The 23174-nt window shown below is 49.9% G+C and overlaps 1 protein-coding gene across 2 annotated transcripts in view; it reads left to right on the forward strand.

Moving 5' to 3' along the window:
* Positions 1-21742, forward strand: part of LOXHD1 (lipoxygenase homology PLAT domains 1) — a 149374-nt gene extending 127632 nt beyond the window's left edge. For both annotated transcript variants that reach the window (XM_073897971.1, XM_025886803.2), the window contains 5 exons: positions 1184-1369; positions 7799-7969; positions 13734-13866; positions 15190-15348; positions 20764-21742. In XM_073897971.1, coding sequence (XP_073754072.1) covers positions 1184-1369; positions 7799-7969; positions 13734-13866; positions 15190-15348; positions 20764-21244 — 1130 coding nt within the window. In that variant the 3' untranslated portion in view covers positions 21245-21742. The remainder of the gene's footprint in view (positions 1-1183; positions 1370-7798; positions 7970-13733; positions 13867-15189; positions 15349-20763) is intronic.
* The last annotated feature ends 1432 nt before the right edge of the window (positions 21743-23174 follow it).

Consider the following 23174-nt stretch of genomic DNA (forward strand, 5'->3'; position numbering starts at 1 on the left):
TGAGTCTGACATTCTAGTAGAACAATGACAGTGAAGCTCTGACAGAGGTCTGCACAGGAGCTGGGGAGCCCAGAAGAGGGTGCTTTACCTAGCTGGGGATCAGGGGCAAGGGTCATGGAGGGCTTCCCAGAGGTGATACCAAAGTCTCGTGCAGAAAGACAAACAGAAGCCACCGGGGCAGATGGAACACCTGCTGAAGGGCTTTCCAAGCAAAAATGCTAGTGTGTGCAAAGGCCTGAGGTTGAGGGGGAACACACCTCATCATGGAGGCATTGTGTCCTGCCTATCCTTCTCCATATCACACCTGTTCTCCAGGAGCTGTTGTAAGGAATGTGACAAACTCATTTGCGCTGATTATAAATGACTAGTGAGGGATTAACTTGTTGGTCCTAATAGCTTACATTTTCAACAGAGAAGCATTTAGCCAAAGAAATTAGGCTTTCATGGTAGGCTCTCAGGCGTGAGCGATGGGTCTGTATAGTGGGTAAATTTGTTGGCACCTCTCTTCTTCATTTCTCCTAACAGTGGAGGCTTCATGATTTTTGCTAAAAGTTCCAAGTGTCCACATGTTTTCCATCCCCAAATCCCCTCATAATGTGTTCTCAGAAAATAGTTGGTAAGTCCCTTGATAACTGTAGGGTGTGTGTGTGTGTCAGAACAGCTTCATCGAGCTACCTTTTCCAGAAACATTTTCTTTTTAACTAGGTTCAGTACCTCTGTTCGGCTCAAGCAAATGATACAAAGCTCTAGTATAGACTGTCAACCAGGGTTAGATCTGGGGAACAAAGAACTTTCCTATTTCCTCCTGAACCCAGGTTGTGCCAGAAAGAGCCTGAATTTCTAAACTGCAAATCCAGTCTTCATGGCACACCTTTTAACTATGGGTGTATTTCCCCAAAAATAAATGAGTTTTTGCACTAAACTACTCACGCTTGCTAACCAGGACTCCAGTTAGCCCAATAGCGTCTATAAGGCACAGAGATAAGATGAAGGATAGAATTGGGAGACCCAGGAGTCCCAGTAAACTAATCAGCCCTTTCCAAACTCCCCACTGGCCTCATCATAGCTAAACTTCCCATCTGCACCACTGGTTCCTCCAAGGAAGCCAGGTTGGAAACCAGAGCAAGTGGGCTGTGTGTTGGAGAAGCTAGCACCCAAAGCCCTTATTCTGTGCACCCCCTAGGAGCAGGCACGGATGCCAATGTGTACATCATCATCTTCGGAGAGAACGGGGACAGCGGGACCCTGGCCCTGAAGCAGTCAGCCAACTGGGACAAGTTTGAGCGGAACAACACAGACACGTTCAACTTCTCTGACATGCTGAGCCTGGGCCACCTCTGCAAGCTGAGGGTGTGGCATGACAACAAAGGTAGTTCCTGCTCAAGGTCAGGGTGGTGGGGATAACAGACCTCAGCTTTCCACCATCCCCCTGGCAGCATGTTGACCCCTCTACCCCAGGGTGGCAGGCAACTAAAAACTGTTGATTGCCACCATTTTGACCCTTCCATCAGTTAGAAAATGTCCTGTGTTTCTAGACAAATTTTAGAATTCAAGCTTAGCTCCTAATTACACCATTGTCTTGTTCATTGCTCTTTCCCTAATGCCTATCACATTGCCTGTACTATAGTAGGGACTTAATATAGTTTTAATGAAATTTATTTATAGCCACGTTTCACTCTCTCAGATCCATTCCTGGTTTTTTTCATGCCTCAGTCACAGGAAACCCACACTGCTCTGGAATCAAGACTTTTTCCCCATGCCTTGATATGTTAAACAATTAAGTCCTGGCCATGAATCTCAGGGTCATGACTAGGTCCACTAATACCGACTTCCCCACCTTGCCCCCAACACTAACTATACACATATCTAGACCTCATTTTTCTTGATGCATTTTTCCTTCTATGCATAAACTTGACAGCCATTCATTTTGTGTATCCCCACTGTCAAAAGGAAAGGGAAGCAGCTCAGCACCACGGACAGCTCCTTACAGGTCCAGCTCTATTGTGTGTTGCTACTCCTGTGGTTTAGGTGGCATGCTCTTCAAAGAGCCTGACCCCTCCCTTGGATAACTCAAGACTATCTGATTGCCTCGGTCCCATAAGGGCCCCTGGCTAACCCCAGGGCACAGATGTTCACCGCTTTCTTTTGTAGGCAGAAAAGTGGGCCTCCTCCCCTCCATTCCGACTTTGGATCTGAAAGCAGGGAAAGGAGGATGTCTGTCTGTATCCTCAGTGAACCCAGGTGGTTGGGATACTAGGTTCAGGAGAGGTACAGGGAAGTCCAGGTTCTGGGCCTAGCTTCCTCTTTATAGTAACTTTCTCCTCCATAGATGGAAGCTTAAATGTTAATATAAACCAAGGCAGCTAAATATGTCCTTAAGCTCTCTCTCTCTGCCACATTTTTTCATATTTAGTTTAAAAATATTCAAGCTACATTATGCTTCCCTTGCATAGCAATTTATGAGGACAAAAATATTTCATTTGAGAGCCTTGCACAAAGAAAGTTGTGATGCCACATAAGTTAAGTTACAAACGTTTAGTTAACTTCATAGCATGGCAGTCATCTCCGTTCCTTGAATCTACCTTTCCGTCTTTTTTTTAATCCAGTAATTTTTTTATAAAAAATTGTAAGGATACACAAAAGTGAGGAAAAAGGGTATAATGAACCTCCATATACCCATCGCATAGATTGAACATTCACGATTTGTCATATCCGCTTTCCTCTTTTCACTTTTTCTTTTTCGTTCTTAATTTCTTTTTGTTGCTAGGTGGTATAAAATCAAACCCTAACTTCATATTATTTCATCCCAAACATGTTTAGTATGTTTCCCTTTTCAAAATGGACATTTTTAAGTGAAACACAATGCCACTATCACACTTCACAATGATTTCCTTGTGTCATCCGATTTCTACTCCATATGCAAATTTCCTTAACATAAAAAATGCCTTTGTACTTTTGGGTTTGCTTGAATCTGGATGCAAACAGGGTCCACGCTCTACGTTCAGCCGCCATCTCCCTTCATTATCTTCAAATGCAGAGCATGCCTACTCCCTTTGTTTTGTCATGCCATTGGCTTGTGGAAAGGATTGGGCCCAGTGATCTATAGAATGTCTGCATTCTGGACCTGTCTGTCTGCTTATCATAGCGTCTTTGCCTCTTGATTCCCCGTATTTCCTACGATCTGGAAGTCAGCTCTAAAGGCATGCTTGGATTCAGGTTCAACTTTCTTTGGTGAGAATATTCTACAGGTGACCTCAGGACTTCTTTAAAATGGAACCATGTACTTCCCATTACCTCACAGCCATCCTGCTCTTCTTGATGCTCACACTGAATAGTGGATCCAGGGACTGTCAGTACGGTTACCCCACTCCCCCAATAACTGTTCGTCTAATGGCTTCATCCAGTGATGATCAATTAGGATTACAAATAGCGATTATCTAATTGCCCTTTCTTATCCACTTATTAGCTACAATTCTTTTGTTAAAAAAATGCTCCCATGATTACCATGAAATATAGTCCAGAGAAGAAAATAAGGGTAAATGATTTATTCTTCCCTTTAATTCCAATTACCTGTATAGCTTTTCTAATACTAAACAAATTATAACATATTGTGTTTATTTTCTAATTCATCTTGCTCTCTTGCTTTCTCTGATGAAAACTCTGGGGAAATGAAAAACCTTTTTTTAAGATTTTATTTATTAAAAGATTTTATCTATTTAAGAGAGAGTCAAAAAGGAAGAGGGAGAACTATCAGGGGGAAGAGCAGAGGGAGAGAGAAAGGAAGAAACAGATTCCCAGCTGAGCAGGGAACCAGATGCGAAGCTCGATCCTGAGACTCTAGGATCATGACCTGAGCTGAAGGCATGATGCTTAACTGAGTCACCCAGGTGCCCCATGAAGAATCTTTTTACCACAAAATTTGATCTATGATTTAAAGAGTTCACTATGATATACGTGGAAGGATAATAACTGTAGCATCAAGTATAGGAGTAAAAATCTGGAGAACAACTATCTGTCCACAAGGTAGTGTGAGCCTCCATAATTTCTAGTGTCTGCATGGAAAGGAAACCCATACAACTATGAAAGAGGATGGGGCAGATATGTTCTGATATGGATTGGCTATGAGTGAAAAGGTATGTCCAGCAGTGTGGGGTTACTGTCTTTGTGTAAAAAAGATAAAGTATAACTTTAAGAGAGGAGACTTTGTGGGCACCTGGGTGGCTCAGTCAGTTAAGCATCTGCCTTCAGCTCAAGTCATGATCCCAGGGTCCTAGGATCAAGTCCCGCATCTGAGCAAAGAGCCTGCTTCTCCCTCTTCCTCTTGCCCCTTCCCCTGCTCATGCTTTCTCTTGCACAAGCAGTCTCTCCTTCTCTCTGTCTCAAATAAATAAACTTTTAAAAAGAGGAGACTTTGTAAAGAAACAGACTCTCTAATTGTAGGTCTCAGATGGTTCCCTGTTGGTCCACAGGGTTATGCAGGGTCTCCATCATCAGGCTAGTGCTGGCCACACTGTTAACCAAGCTGTAACTGTGGCTTTGTCTTCACCAGTAAAAGCCAACCATATGACATCAGCCTGCCCAGAGCTGCCTGTTTACAGCTACATGTCTGATAGATTCTTAGCAGAGTTAGTTGTGGTAAGATGCCTGTCAATCACATTGAACATTTCTAAAACAAGGCAACTAAATCAGCAATGAGAAAAGAGCTGAGGACAAGTTTCTTTCATCTTAAAGGAGTTGGGGTTAGACTGCTATTTACCATGGAAGGAGGGTTTTTGTTTGTTTGTTTTTCAGAACTTCTACTTAAAGAGAATTGGGGATTGGTGAGACAATGCCATGCTTTCCGAGGACAGGGGAAAGGGGGAAGTGTGGGAAGAGAAGCAACCAAGCATCAGGGCAACCCGGGCTAGGCACATTCTTTCTCTCTGGTTGTCTTCACCCCTACATTATAGCACTGAACTGTCTGTGGATAAAGTTAAAGCCGCTCCGAATCCACACTGCCCCTCAGCTCACTGTCACCACCCTGCCTGGAATTCAGGGAGTAATTCAGGAGTGAAATCTACTTGGGGTGAGAAGCAGGGTGAATAGTGTGTTCGGCAATAGAAATGATCTCGTGATGACCCACCTCTCCAATTAATATCATCCCTCTCCACTAACACTCATGCATACACACACTCTCACACAGTTATAATTCCCATTGAGTCCCATTGATCGTTTTGTCATGATGTCATAGCAAGACCATCATCCTGGAGTCAGGAGAGATCATTAAGCCAGTGATTCTCAAGGTGTGGCTCTGGGACCAACAGCATCAGCATGACCTATGAACTAGTTAGAGATGGAAATTCTTGGACCTCACTACGAACCCACTCAATCAGAATCTCCAGGAGGGGGGCCCAGGTGATTACAGTGCAGGTCCTAGTTCTCAGCCTTGCTATTCATTGAAATCACTGGGCAGCTGTAAAGACCATTGATGCCTAGCTCCTACTTCAGAGATTCTATTATAGTTGATTTGGGTAAGGTCTGGATAGCAGAAACCATCTCTCTCTCTCTTACACACACGCGCACATGCACACACACACACACACCTTCCAAGAGGCCCAACATTCTGGCTTCTCTTTTTCTGCCTTCCTTTTTACTTGCCTCTCCCTTTCTCTGCTCCACTCTGGAAGCCTGTAAGGACTGCTCCGATAGGTCTCCTGTGCATCATTTCCAGACTGAACACACCAGGGATTATTAAGCAGTTGCATCAGTTTCATGATATTATCAGGGACCATCTCAGAAAGCAGCCGATTTATAATCTTACAGAACTGCCCCCAGTGTGGAAAAGTAAAAATATTATTGAGATTTTTTTAAGTTTATTGATAAAGGGCACCTGGGTGGCTCAGTTGGTTAAGCGACTGCCTTCGGCTCAGGTCATGATTCTGGAGTCCCGGGATCGAGTCCCACATCGGGCTCCCTGCTTGGCGGGGAGTCTGCTTCTCCCTCTGACCCTCTTCCCTCTCATGCTCTCTATCTCTCATTCTCTCTCTCTAATAAATAAATAAAATCTTTAAAAAAAAAGTTTATTGATAAAATTACTCACCACTGTTTAACTCAACAGAAGTGTTTTAAATTTTAACATAATTGTTTTAGCACTCATGGGTTTCTACTTCAGTAAAGATCTGTGTTTAAAAAAATATATGAAGTGGGGCGCCTGGGTGGCTCAGTTGTTAAGCATCTGCCTTCGGCTCAGGTCATGATCCTAGGGTCCTGGGATCAAGCCCCACATCGAGCCCCGCATCGGGCTCCCTGCTCAGCGGGAAACCTGCTTTTCCCTCTCCCACTCCCCCTGCTTGTGTTCCCTCTCTTGCTGTGTCTCTGTCAAATAAATAAAATCTTTAAAAAATAAAAAATAAAAATAAATTAAAAGCTATATTAAGTGCTTTTTAAACCCAGAATTAGGCTATCCTAGGACTGCCAGTATGTATGCCCTGCCCGGGAGCCTCCAGATCTACCCCCCACACCCCCCGAAGTCCGAGGGACTAGAAGTGTGTGTCCATCTCTGCGTGTCTTTGTGCTTCTAAGACCCTTGAGACCAGCAGTAGGATCTACAGGTATTGCTGAGGGCAGTGTCCAATCCTAGAGAAGGGCTTTTTGGTGGGGACATGGGACCGCCCCCACACACCCAGGTGACATGGGAGGGCAAGACATGAGAGTTGGGCATATACATGCCTTCCTTGCGAGGTTGCCTTGTGGACAACTTATGAGCAGCCTGCACCATCACCATAACCTGTCATACAACTGGATTTCCCCCCACATGTGATGGGTGCTTTGGCATTCAGAGTTCTCAGGGAGTTTGAAGGGTGGAGAGTAACTGAATCAGTGTGTGGTACAAATAATACGCAGCTGCCACGGCAAATGCACAGAGATTTATACTTGATAGCTGTGATTTGGGGGGAGCACTTCTGAGGGAAGCCCTTCTGAGGGAAGCCCTGCCAGTTATAACAGAAATAGCTGTATGTTCAATATTAGGCCAAGACCTTTCAAGTTTAATGTATACCCTGAAGAAATAGCAGCTTCGAATCCCTTCTATGACTGCTGAAGAGCCAAGGTCCTCAAAGTCATAACATATACATCCAGCATTCATGGAGCAGATACTACATGATAGTCAATATGCCAGGCATTAGGGAAACAAAAACAAATAAGACCAGGTCCCTGCCCCCAAAAGCTCATGGTCAGGGGAGGAGACACATGGAAACAATGATGACACGGGGTGGTCAGGGTGTGGTCAAGGCAGGTGCAGGGGTGCCAGATACAGGTCTACTGGGCAATCAGGGGATGCTAGGGAAGGCTTCCCGGAGGAGGTGATGCCTGAACTGATTCTGGAAGGATAACGGGCATGAGTCAGGTGCATTCTAGTGTCAGGAAGTAATAGGATTCATCCTTCAGCTGTGTGAACTCCCAAAAAGTCAGTGGCCCCCATTGTGAATCTGATGGAAGCTATGAGCCCTCTCCCTGGTGAAATGTGTAATTACAGCACAATTTCTCCGGGCCCTTAGACTGCTTCATTTCCATACACAGATCCTCTAAGGGCTCATGAACCCCAAGCTAAGGATTTTGCAAAGAGAATTACATGCCCAGGGCTAGAGAAGCCCTCAGAGACCATCTAGCCCACCTCCTCATTTCATCAACAAGGAAAGCCAGGCCCACAGAGGACAGAGAATTCGTGTGGGGCTGCGCAGCCAGTGGGCTGGGGGCAGCAGAAAGCTGAAAGGGGGGGCAGCATGTTCAGCTCCCGGTCCCCACCGTGTCTTTCCCACAGGGATCTTTCCTGGCTGGCACCTGAGCTACATCAACGTGAAGGACAACTCGCGTGATGAGACCTTCCACTTCCAGTGCGACTGCTGGCTCTCCAGGAGGGAGGGAGACAGGCAGACGCTCCGTGACTTCGCCTGTGCCAACAACGAGATCCGTGATGAGCTGGAGGAGACCAGTACGTGGGGGGCAGGTGTGACTCGTGGGCTGAGTCTTCAGAATTAAATGAGAGGAGGCTCAGGAGGGGGGTGGGGAATGGCGTTGGTAAATCTGAAGTGGAGACTGTTATAGCTGGAGGGGAATCAGATGTCCAATGAAGGAAAGAATTTTGGGAAGGTACATAAATAAACACCCTAAATATTACTTGGTGAACTTGGAACAGCCAAGACACTGGTCCTCGATCTTGGCCCCAGTCACAGGGACTAATTAGGTAGCAGGAAAACCACAAGGGACAAGTTCACCCTGCCCTGAGGGCTGGGCTGGGCACTTTGGTGGGAAGCTCTGTCTCTGGTTTATTTTTATATCACGGGCTCCATACAATTGGTGCCTGTGGCAAGAGCTGACAAATCAAGACTTCTGGAAACAGAATGTGTAGTGGAGTCAGCATCTCCAGCAGCCACTTTCTTTGATCCTCAGGGGATATTTAAAGGGAAAAAGTAATGGATCCGTAAAGTGGATGGCCATCCCGGGACCAGGGAGTTGTTTCTTTAATACAGTGTCTGGGTTCAGCAGATTCGAAGAAGTCTTATCAAAGGCAGAGCCCAGTTGTAAAGAAAGGATTTTTAACCTCAGTTGTTAAGGTAATGTTAACTGCAGTAAGAGGCGAGCCCCCAAATTTCAAGGCTTAACAAACCAAAATGTATTTCTCACTCATGTAATAAACCGTCCAGTGTGGTTACTGGCAGGAGACCTTCCACACTGTGTTTCAGGGCCCCAGGCTCTTTTGATCTATGTCTCTGCCATTTTCAAAATATGGCTCCCATAGTTCTCGCAAAAGGGAAAAGAGCATGGAGAAGGCATGCTCCCCTACCTTCTTAACAAATTGACTCACTTTCTACTGGTGAGAACCGATCACTTGGCTCCACCTAGATGCAAGGGCACCTGGGAAATGTAGTCCCTTGCTGGACAGCCCCTCCCAGGGGGGAAAAACTGTATACCAAGGAAGGACAGCATGGCTCTCTGGTAGAAAGCCACCCACTCATGTTGGCCACACCATCCAAACTACCCAACTGTGAAATTAACTGCTCCTAGAGATAGTGAGCACTATGTCCCAGTCAGGTTTACCATGCAAGGATTCCTCCCTAATTCAGAGGGAGGACGCCACACTTACTGAGGAATTACCGGGTGCCCAGCTTCATTATAGATGCTGTGAGTAGTGCACACTGCTTTGTGACCTCCAGTTTATTTGTATCAGCCTTTGCACATGGTTAGTCTCCCATACAACTAGAAGCTCCCAGAGGTCAGGGACAGAGTCACTCATGTTTGTAGCCTTCTGCAGCTCTGTAGGCTTTGGGACTTGGTAAGTGTGCAGTTAATGCTCAGCAAACGGAAGAAGAGCCTCATGTCTTGTTAGAGGGAGAAGCGTTAAGCCCCTTATGCAATAGGAACGCTTAAGCCCCTTACATACTGCCAAGAAGAGCAATAGAGGCTCCTCAGGCTATTGGTGTTCAGGGGAGGAGAGATTTGTGCAGCTCAGAGCATAATCACTGAGCCTTCTTCACAGATTTCCTGCCAAACAGCTGCTAAGACCTGCGGGGGCTGGGTTGGCAGGGAGATTGCTGAGGGGAGGCAGCACTTGCTTTAGTTCCGGAAGGATGTTACAGACTGGAGATTGGACAGCAGGGGCATGGAGCCCAGGAGCTGGCCTGGGTGATCTGTCTTTCCTTAGAGGCCTCGGAGGGCAGAGCAGTGCCCTCTAGGTGTCCATGGGGAGACAGATGATCATACCTGTGTCCTCAGATGGAGGGTCACCCTGGGGAGAGCCTTGGACATAGCTGGAGCCAAACATCCCAATCCTCAGCTACCTTTATTTAACCATTTGGTAAAGAATTACTGAGCACCTGCCAAGTGCCACAGCCTCTTCTGAGGTCTGGGACACACCAATGGATGAAACCAAGACCCTGCCCTGGTGGCATTTACTCTCAGTGTCTGTGACCCCGGGGCGCTTCTGGGTACTCAGCTTGTGAGAACAAACACCCTCTCAGTACTCGAACAGAACTTCGTCTGTGGAAAGCACTCTACACCTCTGTTCTCATTAGGTCTTCACAGCTCTACTCCCACCGCATAGGGTGGGTGCAAATTCACACCTCTATACCATGGATACGGAAAACAAAAACCCAGAAGGGTGAAATGACACATCTAAGGCCCATTCACAGCTGGTAGGACCCAGGTGACCTGATTCCTAGACCAGGACTCACTGCCCTGCTGCAGGCTCTCTCGTCTTTATTGGGCTTGGCTGGTCTCCAGATGGGTCAATTGCCCCACCTGACTTAACCCTTGTTCTCTGCCTTCACCTCTAAGTCTTGTTAGCAGTTCCAGAAGCTGCTCCCAGCCCTCTGCAAGCACCTGCCTTTGCAGATGATTCCAGTGTGCAGCAAAGCTGAAAGCCTTCAGCAACATTTAAATAACAATGACATCTGGGTCCTACTCCCAGATTCTGTTGCAATTAATCCAGAGTAAGGACTGAGCAGTAGGATTGCATGCTCATGTGTGCACACGCATGCACACACATTCACATATGCACGCGCACACACACGCAAGCACACACCCCTGGGAGGCTCTCTCTCACTGGGACATCCTCCAGCAGGACCAGTGCCCCCCCTCTTCACAGCCCTTCTCCTTCCTGTTCTCCCTCCCTTGACACCTTTTAGGGCTGCTCAGTCAGCCTTAATCTACAACATTTCTAGGCCAGATATAGTCCCGTTTGATGACCAACTCCCCAGGGATGGAGGACTCACTGCTTCACCAGGTAGCTCTGTTAGAAAATCCATCTTCATACTCAGGTTCTCAAAGCTCCCATTCTTTGGGAGTCCCAGTGGAGTCAAACGGAAAATTTCAGGAGCGGTCAGGACTCTTGGTTGTTTGTGCCTGAACCCCAGATCTAAGCTGGCTCTAGCAAAGAGGGAGTGTGTTGGTTCCCAGAACTTGGAAGTCTCAGGTGGAGCTGGCTTCAACTTGGTTGTCTCCAGAAGCTCCAGTCATTTCAGTACATCTCTGTCTCCAATTTCTCTCAGCTCTGCTTCTTTCTCTACATTGTGGGAAGATGGTCGCTCATAGGCCCAATCCCATAGCTTTCGGCTTAACACTCTCAGTGGAAGGGAAGACCGTGTCTCCCAAGGGAAGATTCTGACCAGCCCGCTGAACCACAAAGCAGGAGTCCTCCCTGACAATGTGAGGTGGGAAGGGTGATCTGGAGCAAGTTCCAGGAGCCCAGTGTCCTCCTCCTGGCACTGCCCAGCATCATGTGCCCCCGCACTTCCTGCCTCAGGACAAACACCTGTTTATCCAGCAACTGCTCACATGATGGGGTATCCTGAATTTCTTGTTCATCTTCCCCTGCAGATGCCATGCCCAAGAGCAAGATTTCAAGGGTGGTTGCTCTCCCCTCTCCTGTCTTGCCACTTGAAACCCACTCATGCCCTCAGAGCCCATGATGGCTTTGCTGGTGGCCCCTTTGTGTTGGTGACTCACGCTGCAGCTGCTGAGCTCCTTTCCCCAGCCAGGCTTGCCCTGTGGGTGTGCTGGCCGCTAGCCTGGGCTCACCATTCCCACCTGCCCCATTCCTTCAGGCCCCTGATGCTCCTCCGTCCATTTCCCCCCAGCAACATATACACAAAGTTGAGAGTCACGCCCTCCACATTTTTATCAAGCCATGGATGAAATACCGGGAAAGAAGACAGGGTGAACTATGTTCATTGAAACTTTCTCTAAATGTCCTTGCTGACGCACCTTACTTTGCTATCTTACCCTCAGGACCAACAGGGAAGGATTATGGTCCATTTGCACTCCATCTACAGTGGTTCCTGAATCTCTGACTTGAGTTTACCTAGTGAGCCTGTAGGTTCCTATCTCCCTTGCCTCCTCCCCTAGGTGCCAACAAACCATTTCCTCAACAAAGCCCAGGATCCCCTTGGAATTCCCAGGTGTTGGGTTTGCAGAACTCACCCCACCCTCTGTGGGGAAAGCAGAATGGCAGTGGGACCTGACAATGGCTCCACCATCCCAGGTCCTCAGTGTCCTGGGCCGGAATTTGTACAGACCCCCAGAGCCTCACCTTCTTCAGGAGTTGTGTGCTCCCTGTGGCTCTCCACCCCTATCACTGGCTACCTGCCCCTTTGTCCAGATTCATTCCACCCGTCTCAGCAGTAGACACTCTCCTTGAGAGAAGTCACAAGGGCAGAAGGGCTAGCATTACACTGAGCTGCAGGCACAGCCTCGCCTTCTCTCCGTTGTCTTTATCACATCTCTGGGAGAAAGGTGCAGAAGCGGAGCTGTCCTTTGCATACAGAATCCCAAACCCTCAGTGATTCCTTTACTGCTGCAAGAGCCACATGCACGGGGGACACTCTGGACAGCTCCATCTCTGGCCAGGTCCCTGGGGCACGGGAGCTGGCTCATGTGAGCTGGCTCATGTGAACTCCCAGCCCTCCTCACCCCCTCAGTCTTTGCTTGTGCTCCTCCCTCTGCCTAGAACCTCCCTGCATTTTCTGCCGATGGTCATCATCGCTCTTCGAGTGCAGGCTCAAATGCTGCCTCCTTCCTGAGGCTTCCTGTGGCCCGATCGTTCATTCATTTGCTCATCAAATATGTATTGAGTGCCTGTGGTGCCAGGCACTGTTCTGGGCACTTGGGATCTATCAGTGAGCAAAACGAAGGATTCCCCCCCCCGCCCTGCCCTTATGGAGCTTCCATCCAGATGGGAGGGAGAGTACAATAAATAGTAAAATAATAAGCAAACTACATCACATGTTACGAGGTAACAAGTGATAAAGAGAAGAGAAAAATATGGAGCACCTGAAGGCAGGCCAGGAGTGCTGGGGGCAGTGGGGTTGCTATCTTAATTAGGGGGGTTGAGGCGGACCTCCATGAGCAAGGATGAGGTGAAGGCTCAGCCAAGTTGGTGTGGGTGAAGAGAGCAAGGGGGGCAGTGCTGCAGCACTGGGAATGAGGGCACGCCCCAGAGCTCCAGGGACAGCAGGGAGGCAGAGTGCACGGAGGGAGCAAGGGAGAAAATACAAGAAGATGGGGTTGGAGAGGTAATAAGCTGCTGATTTTTCCTCTCGCCCTGAGCTCCTTCTGCCCTTTTTATGTGCAAGATTAGCACATTCCTTCTGGGGGCTGTGGTAGTCAGTGTGTGTCTGGGGCTACAGAGGAAGTTCCAGTGTCCCCCAGAACCTAGCCGCCTCCTGACACTTGGCACCCACATAACAAATGTTGCCGAGTGAATGCAGACATGCTTGAGGGCAGTGCAGGGGAAGAGGGCAGTGGTGCTTAGGGCGACACCAGAGTGAAAACTGAGACCGGGCAAGACCTGATGCTTGGGCACAAACTTCAAGGCTCTCGCGGAGTCTGGCCTGCCCAGGCTTCCCTGTCCCTTTCCTCTTTCCTCCCTCTCTCTGCTCCTGATCTCCGTTTTGCATCTTGGGGGCTGTCCATCCTTGAAAGCCAGGCCCCAGCTCCTCTCCCAAAACTCATCCCCACCTGCTGCTTCCTCCCGCTTCACTCCCAGCCACAGCCACGGTCACTAGGCAAAGCGGTTGCTCTATAACTAAAAGAGGTGCTTACAGTAGCCCCAGAGGGGGCAGGTTCTCCTTCTAGTTCTCCTCATTGTGGAGACTTCAACCTGCCCCCAGGCTGTGGTCTAAGATCAGATGGGGGACCTGGAAGCCACCGGTGGGGGGTGCTTCACCCCAGCTGACCCTCTCCCACCTTTTCCACCGCAGCCTATGAGATCGTCATAGAAACGGGCAACGGAGGCGAAACCAGGGAGAACGTCTGGCTCATCCTCGAAGGCAGGAAGAACCGATCCAAAGAGTTTCTTGTGGAAAATTCTTCCCGACAGCGGGCCTTTAGGAAGTAGGAAGAGGGGTTCCCACAAAGGAGTGGTGGTGGGTGGGGTGGGTAAGAGAGGGACCCCCAAAATCAACCCCCTTGGCGGGCACCATAAATATACAAATGGGCCTAAACTGCACTTATGGATCTCCTATTGTGTGCCAACCCTGTGCAAACTCGATGGAGGAATTTCCTTTATAAAAGGCAAAGGAGGGGATTGCCACTCAAAGAAAGGCCACTGTATGAGAATTTAATTATGTCAATCACTAAAAAGAAAGGCTAATTCTGTAACGTGCTAGAGGTGCTAATTATCGCTACAATGGCAGTCATACTACAATATACAGTTATATAGTTATATAGTTATATAGTTATAATATATAACTATATTAAATTAACATGTTGTATACCTTAAATTTACACAGTCTTATGTCAAATATATTTCAGTTTTTAGAAGTTAATGGAAAGCTACAGCAAAAATTAATAATTAACTCATTAAAGAGAGCCCACTTTGCAGCAGAACCAGGTAGCATTGCAGACCTTCTCTAAGTCCGTGCAGACCAGAAGCTCACGGTCTAGTTGAAAAGGAAAACATTCAGCCATGAGATGGCAAGAGAGTCATCATGGGAGACAGCACAGAACTGAGTTCTCCTTGGAAGGAGGAAGGGAGGAGAGACCCTCTGTGAAGCTCTCTAGGGAAATCAGCCTTGGGTTTTGGGTAAAGGTGCCTCTTCTCACCGTTCCTGGTTGGCAGGCACGCTGGAGAATCTCCCCTCCTCCTGCACACCAGAGCCCCCCTCTGAACTGCCCAGATGCCCACTTCATCTCCCCGCGTCCGCCAGAACTGCTTACAGAAGTCTTCCCCGCCCGTGACCCACTAAACCTCTCATTCGAACTCCCTGTGCGTCAGGATGAAGTCTGAGCTCCTTAGACTGGCACTCCGGACCAGCACAGATGGCCGCACCCGGCCTCTCCTCTTCCCTTGGCTGAACCCCAACTGCAGCCAAGCCAGTACTCCCCCAGGGGTGCCTATGCCTCCTCCCTCGCAGTCCCCATTCCAGGACTGTGCCCAGTCAGGTCCCCCTCAGGGCCTCTTCCCTTCCTCCCGAGGCTCTGCTCTCTGAATCCCACCACCCTCCCCAGCCCAACACCCGGGGCCCAGGGCCTCGCCCTCCTCCCAGCTCCATGTGCTGCATGATGTTACCAATCCCTGGTGCATTCAGGCTGTGGTCGCCAATTCCATCCCTGCTCCTCAGACCAGTGCCTGGAATACAGTAAGCACTCAATAAATGCTCACCTCCTTCAGTGGACACGGGCAGCTCTTGAGGGCCACACCTTTGTGTCCTGCAGGGGGACCACAGACACGTTCGAGTTTGACAGTGTCTACTTGGGGGACATTGCCTCCCTCTGCGTGGGCCACCTCGCCAGGGAGGACCGGTTCATCCCCAAGAGAGAGCTGGTCTGGCACGTCAAGACCATCACCATCACGGAGATGGAGTACGGCAACGTGTATGTACTGTGCCTCCGCCCTTCCCCCCAGAAGTGCTGCTGACTCTGAAGGGACAGACGGGCTAGAGCATGGGCTAGCCACCAGGCCCCAGGGAGCCGTCCCCTTTGAGGCCACCTCATTCAGGAAACTTGCAAGGCAGGAAGGGAAGAGGCAGTGGTAGTGTTCTGGAGCTTTCTGAGCTGTGGGCCCACCCTCAGAGGCAGGGACTAGAGCAGATGAGCTTGGATGCTCCAGCCTTTTAATCCAGGGATGCTTCCTTGAAAAACACTGAGTAAGCCAGACAACGCCAGACAGCGGACGCTTCCCTTCCCTTCCCCTCCCATCTCTGTGCAACGACAAAGAAACACAGCTTTGAAGCCGGCTGCTTCCGCCGTCCCGGTGAAAGCCCTGCCGTCGCGGTGGGCAGAGTGGGGACCAGGCCAGCGGGAGTCATCCCTTGGCCCACCTGCCTCTGAGGACTCTGGATAAGGAGCTTTGCTTCCCCCCCACCCCCACCCTCCAGGGCCTTCTGGAGCCTCGGGCATTTCTGGAGGATTAAGGGTTTTAGTTACCTGGGTAACAGTCCACAGCCATCGGTTTTTCTAATTAAAACCACTTGGTTACCACATTGGATGCCAGAAAGCAGGAGGCCCTGGAAGGCAGGAAGGACAGTGTGAAGGCACCAGGAGGGGAAGAAGGGGGTGCTGGGGCCACTGCTTGCCTTGAGGAGGCTAGGCCCAGGGAGTGAGTGACAGGCGAGGTGCACAACTCCCAGGGCCAGCCTGCTTGCTGCCCCCCACCCCAGAACCCCGGAGCTGGCCCTGCCCATGGCCGTGCCTTCCCGGTGCCCGGGGAGCACAGGGGACAGAAGCAGCAGCTAGGTGCAGGCTCCGGCCTCCAGAAGCCCAAGCTGCTCAGGCCTCCAGAAGCCCAAGCTGCTCAGAGCCGGTCCGTCTGCGCTCCCCCCCACCCCCTCCCGCCATATCAAAAGACCACAGACTGAGTGGCTCAAATAGCAGACATCTTTTTCTCACCATTTGGGAGGCTGGAAATGGGAGGTCAGTGTACCAGCATGGCTGGGTCCTGATGAGGCCTCTCTTCCTGGCTTGCTATGTCATTATGGCAGAGAGAGGAAGAAAGAGAGAGAGAGAACTCTGGTACCTCTTCCTCTTCTTTCTTTTTTTTAAGAGAGAGAGAGAGAATAAGCAGGGGGAACGGCAGAGGGAGAGGGAGAAGCAGGCTCCCCACCGAGCAGGGAGCCCGATGCGGGACTCAATCCCAGGACCCCGGGATCATGACCTGAGCTGAAGGCAGACACTTAACTGACTGAGCCATAAGGGCACTATTCCCATCAAGGGGCCCCACCCTCATGACCTCCTCTAAACCTAATCACCAAATATCCAAATGCCATCACACTGGGGGTTAGGGCTTCAACATATGAATTTGGAGGTGAGACATAATTGAGTCCCTTTCAGGCTGCAGTGTTACCAATTGCTCTTTTAGAGAAAAACCAGCAGGTACAATGAATCCTGCCAGAGTTCTGGGTGTGGCTGCTTGGAGCAGTACTGATGGGGACTGGAGAAGGGGACACAGAAGGCCCGGAGGAGTTACCAACTCACCCAGCAAGCCGGGGCCAGGGCAAAGCCCCTCTGCCACCCAGTACTGCCTCCCAACCACATGGAGTGTGGCTGCTGATACCACACCTCCACAGACCCCGGTAATAAACCAGACAAGCAAAGACAATATAATACAATGCAATAATAAAATGAAATTGTCCCCACTTTAGTTAGCCTTGAACCGACAATGTCTGCTGTGAGAACGAGAGTGAGCCCCAAATCTCAGCACCACCCAGCACCTTCCAGTCTCTGAAGGGAGGGGAAAAACAAGCTCAGCCCATGAACTTCCTACCCCACAGTCCCGGGCCCAAGTTGTAGGATTTCTCTTCCAGGGGAAAGAAGCCCCCATTCCTACACCCTCAAGAGTGTGGCCTTTTGTCATGATGTCACCAGGGCTGGAGGAGGAGGAAGGGATGTCCATGGGGTGGGGGATCCTCCCAATGGGAAGGGGGTGCAGGGAGTCAGACCCTGGATACTGAGCCGTGTGGCCTCAGGCAGTAACCCCTCACCTCCCTGTGCTCACTCTCCCCTTTGGGAAGAGAGCTGGGTGTTCACTGGAGTCTGGCGCTGGGGGAGGAGGATGACAGGGGCCCCAGCTCAGGGAGCTCTCAGAGCTCATACCCCAGCCCCCCCGCCTGTGGTTCCTGAGGGGTGGTGTACCTGCATCCACAGTTCCTTTCCAACCACCATGTTAACCGTAATAGCTGGACTTCCGTGAATTACAAACGAATTTAATCTCAATCTCCTATAAACACACTAATCTCCAATTTTCATCTTTCAACCGTTTCCTCCTCCCCTGCAATGGGCAGTACCTCCTAACCTGTTCTCCTTCACCACTAAGATCCTCAGGATTGCAGTGCAAGGACACACACACGGGCTTTCCTTTCTTTTTTCTTTTAACCAGAAATAACTTTATTGTTTTATCTCAATACCATATATAACACACAATCATTATATTGGGGTGCCTGAGTGGCCCAGCCGGTTGAATGTCAGACTCTTGGTTTTGGCTCAGGTCATGATCTCAGAGTTGTGGGATTGAGCCCGGCGTCAGGCCCCAAACACAGCATGAAGCCTGCTTGAGATTCTCTCTCCCTCTGTTCCTCCCCCCACCCTACTCTCTCTCTCTATCGCTCTCTCAAATGAATAAATAAATCTTTGGGGCACCTGGGTGGCTCAGTTGGTTAAGCATCTGCCTTCGGCCCAGGTGGTCCTGGGATTGAGCCCTATGTCGGGTTCCCTGCTCAGCATGGAGCATGCTTCTCCCTCTCCCTCTGCCCCTCCCCCCCCCGGCTCATGCTCTCGCTCTCAAATAAATAAAATCTTTAAAATAAATAAATAAATAAATCCTTAAAAAATACACAGTCATTATAAAGATTCAAATAATTCACAAAGTCTATAAAAGAAAGTAACACCTCCCTAAACCTTACCCATCAGAGATGGCCACCAGGAGTATTTGGTGACTCCACTGTCTCTGACACTTTATAATATCTCACGAGCACACTGTTCACAGAAGTGTGATCAGATTTACATGTTTTTCAAATATATTTAAATTCTTTTCATTCGCTATTCTTTGCTTTTGCCTTTACTCTTTCTGATGACCCTATCCTCATTTCTAGCGGGAAAAGCCCGGAATGTGTCCTTGCACATCTAGAGTCTTAACTCCACAAAGCCCTAGGGTCCCACATTTTGGTGATCTTATAATTAGATCTATTAGAAAGCTTTTCCTTATAGCTATACCAGGGAATATTTTTCAGCCATTAAAAATAATGAATTAAATATGTACCAGATGACTTGGAGCAATTCCCAGGAAAAGCAAGATATGGGAAAACACATATTATATGATGCCATTTTGTAGAGGGAACACTGACGTCCCGCATATGTCTGTGTCTATGTGGGTCTGTGCAGGGTTGGGTGAAATGGAAGGAAACTTGGCAAGAGACACCTGCAGCTGTTACATGGGTTATCTGAGGTAAAGGTGGGACGTTGAAGTGGAAAGGAAAGAGGGAAAAAGAGACAGCCACGCAGAAAGGAGAAGAAAAAGTGCATTTAGAGAAACACGCATGTGATCGCATGATTTGTGCATTTATATAGAATTATGTATATCAGTGAGAATTTGCATAAAGAAATACATTTTTAAAGAATGTCTAAACAAAGAATGAAGTTATATCCCCTCTAAGAAAGTGTATGTAACAACAATCCACATTTATCAAGTGATAACTGGGGGAAGAGAGATCCTGAAGCAGAATTCGGATTTCCTGCCCGTGTCTTTCCGTGGCTGGCTCCTCCAGTGGCTGGGCAGGCTGGCTGCGGGCCCGGCTCTGGCTCACCTTGGGCAGTGACTTCTCTTCTTCAAGACTTAGTTTCCCCTTCTGTGAAATGGGAGAATGATGCCTACAGCTCTGTGTTGTTGTGGGAACTAATGAGATGCAAGAACGCAAAGCCCTAGCATTTAGGAAGCATGCAGAAAAGCAAGCTCTTTTTGCAGTTATGGATTTTCATCTAAAAGGGGTCTGATTTTGCACCACTGGGCACGCCCCGTCAGGGCTGCATTCCTGACGTCATCAGTCAGTGCCAGGAGAGCTTATTTCCGAAGCTGTTAAAGTATTAGGAGTTGGGAGTGGGAAGAAACCATAGCAGTTGTTCAAGTCAAACCGCTAGCATTGCTGATGGGAAAACCAAGGTCCGGGTAGGGGACGTGGCTTGTCCAAGGTCACATGGGTGGGAGGTGGCAGGGCTGGGGCAGACCCCATGTACCTTTGTTCCCGTGTATCATTTTCCCACCATGCCCTCTGACTTCCTCCTTTGTACTTAATTATTGACCTGACCACCATTGCCCAGAGGCTAAAATTGCGGTTGTGGGGGGTGGGGGTCGAGAGGGGACTTTTTGGTCCAAGACATTTCTCTTGTCCCTAGATTTGCTACTGCTTATGGTAGCTTCTTCAGTAAGTACTTTCTCTAACCCCTTTCACTCTACAGACCATGAGGACATGCACACTCGCACACACACACACACACACACACTCATAGTTCAACTCAGCCCAGTGCAAGGGACTTGACAGCACATGTTCCCCAGTGACATCTCCACTTGGCTTTGCCTGGGATTGTCACTCTGGATCCTGCAGCTATCTCTGAAGGTGACTATACTGGCTAGAAATATTCATCAGTCCCTTTGAAAGAGCAAGGGGACCAGCATGGTTAGTGTGGAGTGAGCTTAGAGAAGGCCAGGTGCTGGGTCAGAAAAGCAAACATGGGGCAGAGGGTCTAATCACAGAGGGGCTTTCAGACCTTTGTAAGGTGGTGGTTTTCACTTAACCTAAGAAGCCATTGGAGGGTTCTGAGCAGAGGAATTACATTCTCGGGCTTCTATGTCCACAGAGTCACTTGGCTGCTGTGTAAAGAATGGACCACAGGTAGCAGGAAGCAGGGAGACCAGCTAGGCGTCTGATCTATCCCAGGGAGAAGGAGGTGCTGGTGACTTGGACCAGAGGGGCAGCAGAGAGGATAGTGAGATACTGCATACTTTTCCAAGTGGCTGATTCTGGACCTATTTTAAAGATGGGGTCAGTGGGATTTGCTGGTGGATTGCACATGGATTTTGGGGGAGGGGTAAAAGGAGAATCAAGGAGTGCCTGGAAGGATAGAGAAGCCACTCACTGTGAATTTTAAGACAAACAGACTCCATCCTCACATTTTAATGCAGACATTTCCAGCCCCAATATCCTGCCACCTGGGAAAGGAATCATGTATGGACCCGGGGCCCAGGGGGAGGGCGAGAGCCTCGGCTGGTGCCCCCTGAGCCTCCTCCCTCCCCTCCCCCAGGTACTTCTTCAACTGTGACTGCCTCATCCCCCTCAAGAGGAAGAGGAAGTACTTCAAGGTGTTCGAGGTCACCAAGACGACGGAGAGCTTCGCCAGCAGGGTGCAGAGCCTGGTGCCAGTCAAGTACGAGGTCATCGTGACGACGGGCTATGAGCCAGGGGCAGGCACCGACGCCAATGTCTTCGTGACCATCTTTGGGGCCAACGGGGACACGGGCAAGCGGGAGCTGAAGCAGAAAATGCGCAACCTCTTCGAGCGGGGCAGCACCGACCGCTTCTTCTTGGAGACGCTGGAGCTGGGCGAGCTGCGCAAGGTGCGGGTGGAACACGACGCCAGCGGCCACTACTCGGGCTGGCTGGTGGACAAGGTGGAAGTCACCAACACCAGCACCGGCGTGGCCACCATCTTCAACTGCGGCAGGTGGCTGGACAAGAAGCGGGGGGATGGGCTCACCTGGAGAGACCTCTTCCCTTCCGTCTGAGGGGCTGGAGGCTCTCCCTCCCAGCCCTCCACCGAGATGCTCCTGACCTCCACCTTGGGGTTTCAGCAGTCCTTTCCCAAAGCCTCCTGGAGCTGCAACTGGGGTTCTTCGTGGTTCTTCCTCACTTCGTGGTTCTCCAGAGGCCTCTGCGGGTGACTGCTGGGGGGAGGGGTCCTGCCCCTTCCCAGTCTCCCGGACCTACAGGAGTCAATCAACCGGTGTCATCATCCATGGCTGCACCTTCTGCATTTTCTTCTCCAATAACAGCAATGGCTAGGCTGAGACTTGCTGCCAAGTGTGGACGGGAAATTGGGGCTTCACCCAGGGGATAGAAGTGGGGAAGAAGAGGCCATGGAGATGGTGTATTTTAAGCGAAAAACTAATTAACATGTTTTTCCCAAAAAAGCTGGGCTAATTAAATTATTACCAACCACACCCCACAAAGAACTCATCTTGGCATCTGCTCACTAAGAAATGCATCCTTTTCCCCAGTTTCAATAAATCCAGTGGCAAATGGAGAAAAACATCAGGGGGGAGTGTTTTAGCCCCGGGGGGGATTTGTGAGCCTGTGATAAGGTACATGATTTTTTTCCATCATTTACAGAGAATGGTGCCCAGGTGCCCACTGGTTATCCTAGCCTGTGATAACACAGGTGAGACCCAGAGAACTGAACAGAAGTTGATGGGGGGGCAGGACCTGGAAAAGCCTGGTCACTGGCACACTCGGGCCGGGCCAGGAGGAGGGGACACGGGATGAGTTAGCACCATCACCATCACCCGTGGTTCCTGGGGCTCCCGTGGCTCCCCACGGGGCGGGTGATGTGTGCTGAGAGCTCAGGGGAACAATATAAGGGTATGGTCTCTGCCCTCAGGGGGATAGGACCTTGATGGAGAGGCAGTGGGAGAACCACACACACACACACACATCCTCCCTGATGGACAAACACAAAGAGATCTGCAATGCGCAGCAAGAGTGCCACAGAACTCAGCACCTGACTTCTGACTTTCCTACAGAAGCAGGACTGAGTGGGAAGGAAGTCATCCTCCAGGAGGGTACCCTGCACCAGGGTTTCCAAGGACCCGCCCTGTCACCCACTGTCCCGTAGCCCAGACCAGTGGGAACCCTTAGCGAGGCTTCGTGAGTCTGAAGCAAGTTCCAGGAGTTCCCGGAGACCGTTGGAGAAAGGCTGAGGTTGCAGGCGCTGGCTCCGAGGCAGCCTGCCTGGGCTTGAGCCCCAGCTCCAGCCGGAGAGCTTGGGAGAGCTTGGGCACATTATTCCGTCTCCTGGGATCGCAGCTTCCTCACCTGTGCCACAGGGAGAATGATGACAGCTACCAGTCACCGGGAGGGCGAAATGAGTTCATCTGCAGGCAGTTTGAATTCAGTGCCTGCACTGAAGGGGGAGTGTGTCCATCATGTTGAGCAAGGGAGCAGGACTCCAGGGAGCTGGGCTGGGGGTCGGGGAGAAGTAATCATGAAACAGCTTTATTGAAACTGGTTTTCCCCATCTGCCTCCTCCGCCTCCCCACCGCCCCATCCTCCCACCACCCCTGTCCCAGGACGAACCCTTAACCAAGCCTCGAAGCTCTTCTGAACCCTCTTAGGTCAGAAAAAGAGCAACCACCACTTTAAACCACAAAGCCCCTAACTGTTCTGCAATTGAAATGTCCGGCTCCTCTCTAAAGGCCAAAGCACACTCAGGATTCGTCTTATCCCATCCCCTAACTCAGTCCTCTCACAAGGGGACCAGCCGTGGAGGAGGAGTGCACGCGTGTGTGTACATGTGTGCGTGCGCGTGTGTGTGCACCGCGGTGGGTGCGTGGGGGGGCAGTCCCTCCACTTCCTCCCCGCCTCGCGCTGTCACTCCTGCTCCCCCTCTTGCTGACCCCAGGTTCCCATCCCTTGGGGAAGGAAAGGAAGGAAGGAGGC

Source organism: Callorhinus ursinus, unplaced genomic scaffold, assembly GCF_003265705.2.
Source record: "Callorhinus ursinus isolate GAN/ISIS: 27379988/994484 unplaced genomic scaffold, GSC_fseal_2.0 scaffold11, whole genome shotgun sequence".
NCBI classification, from domain to species: Eukaryota; Metazoa; Chordata; class Mammalia; order Carnivora; family Otariidae; genus Callorhinus; species Callorhinus ursinus.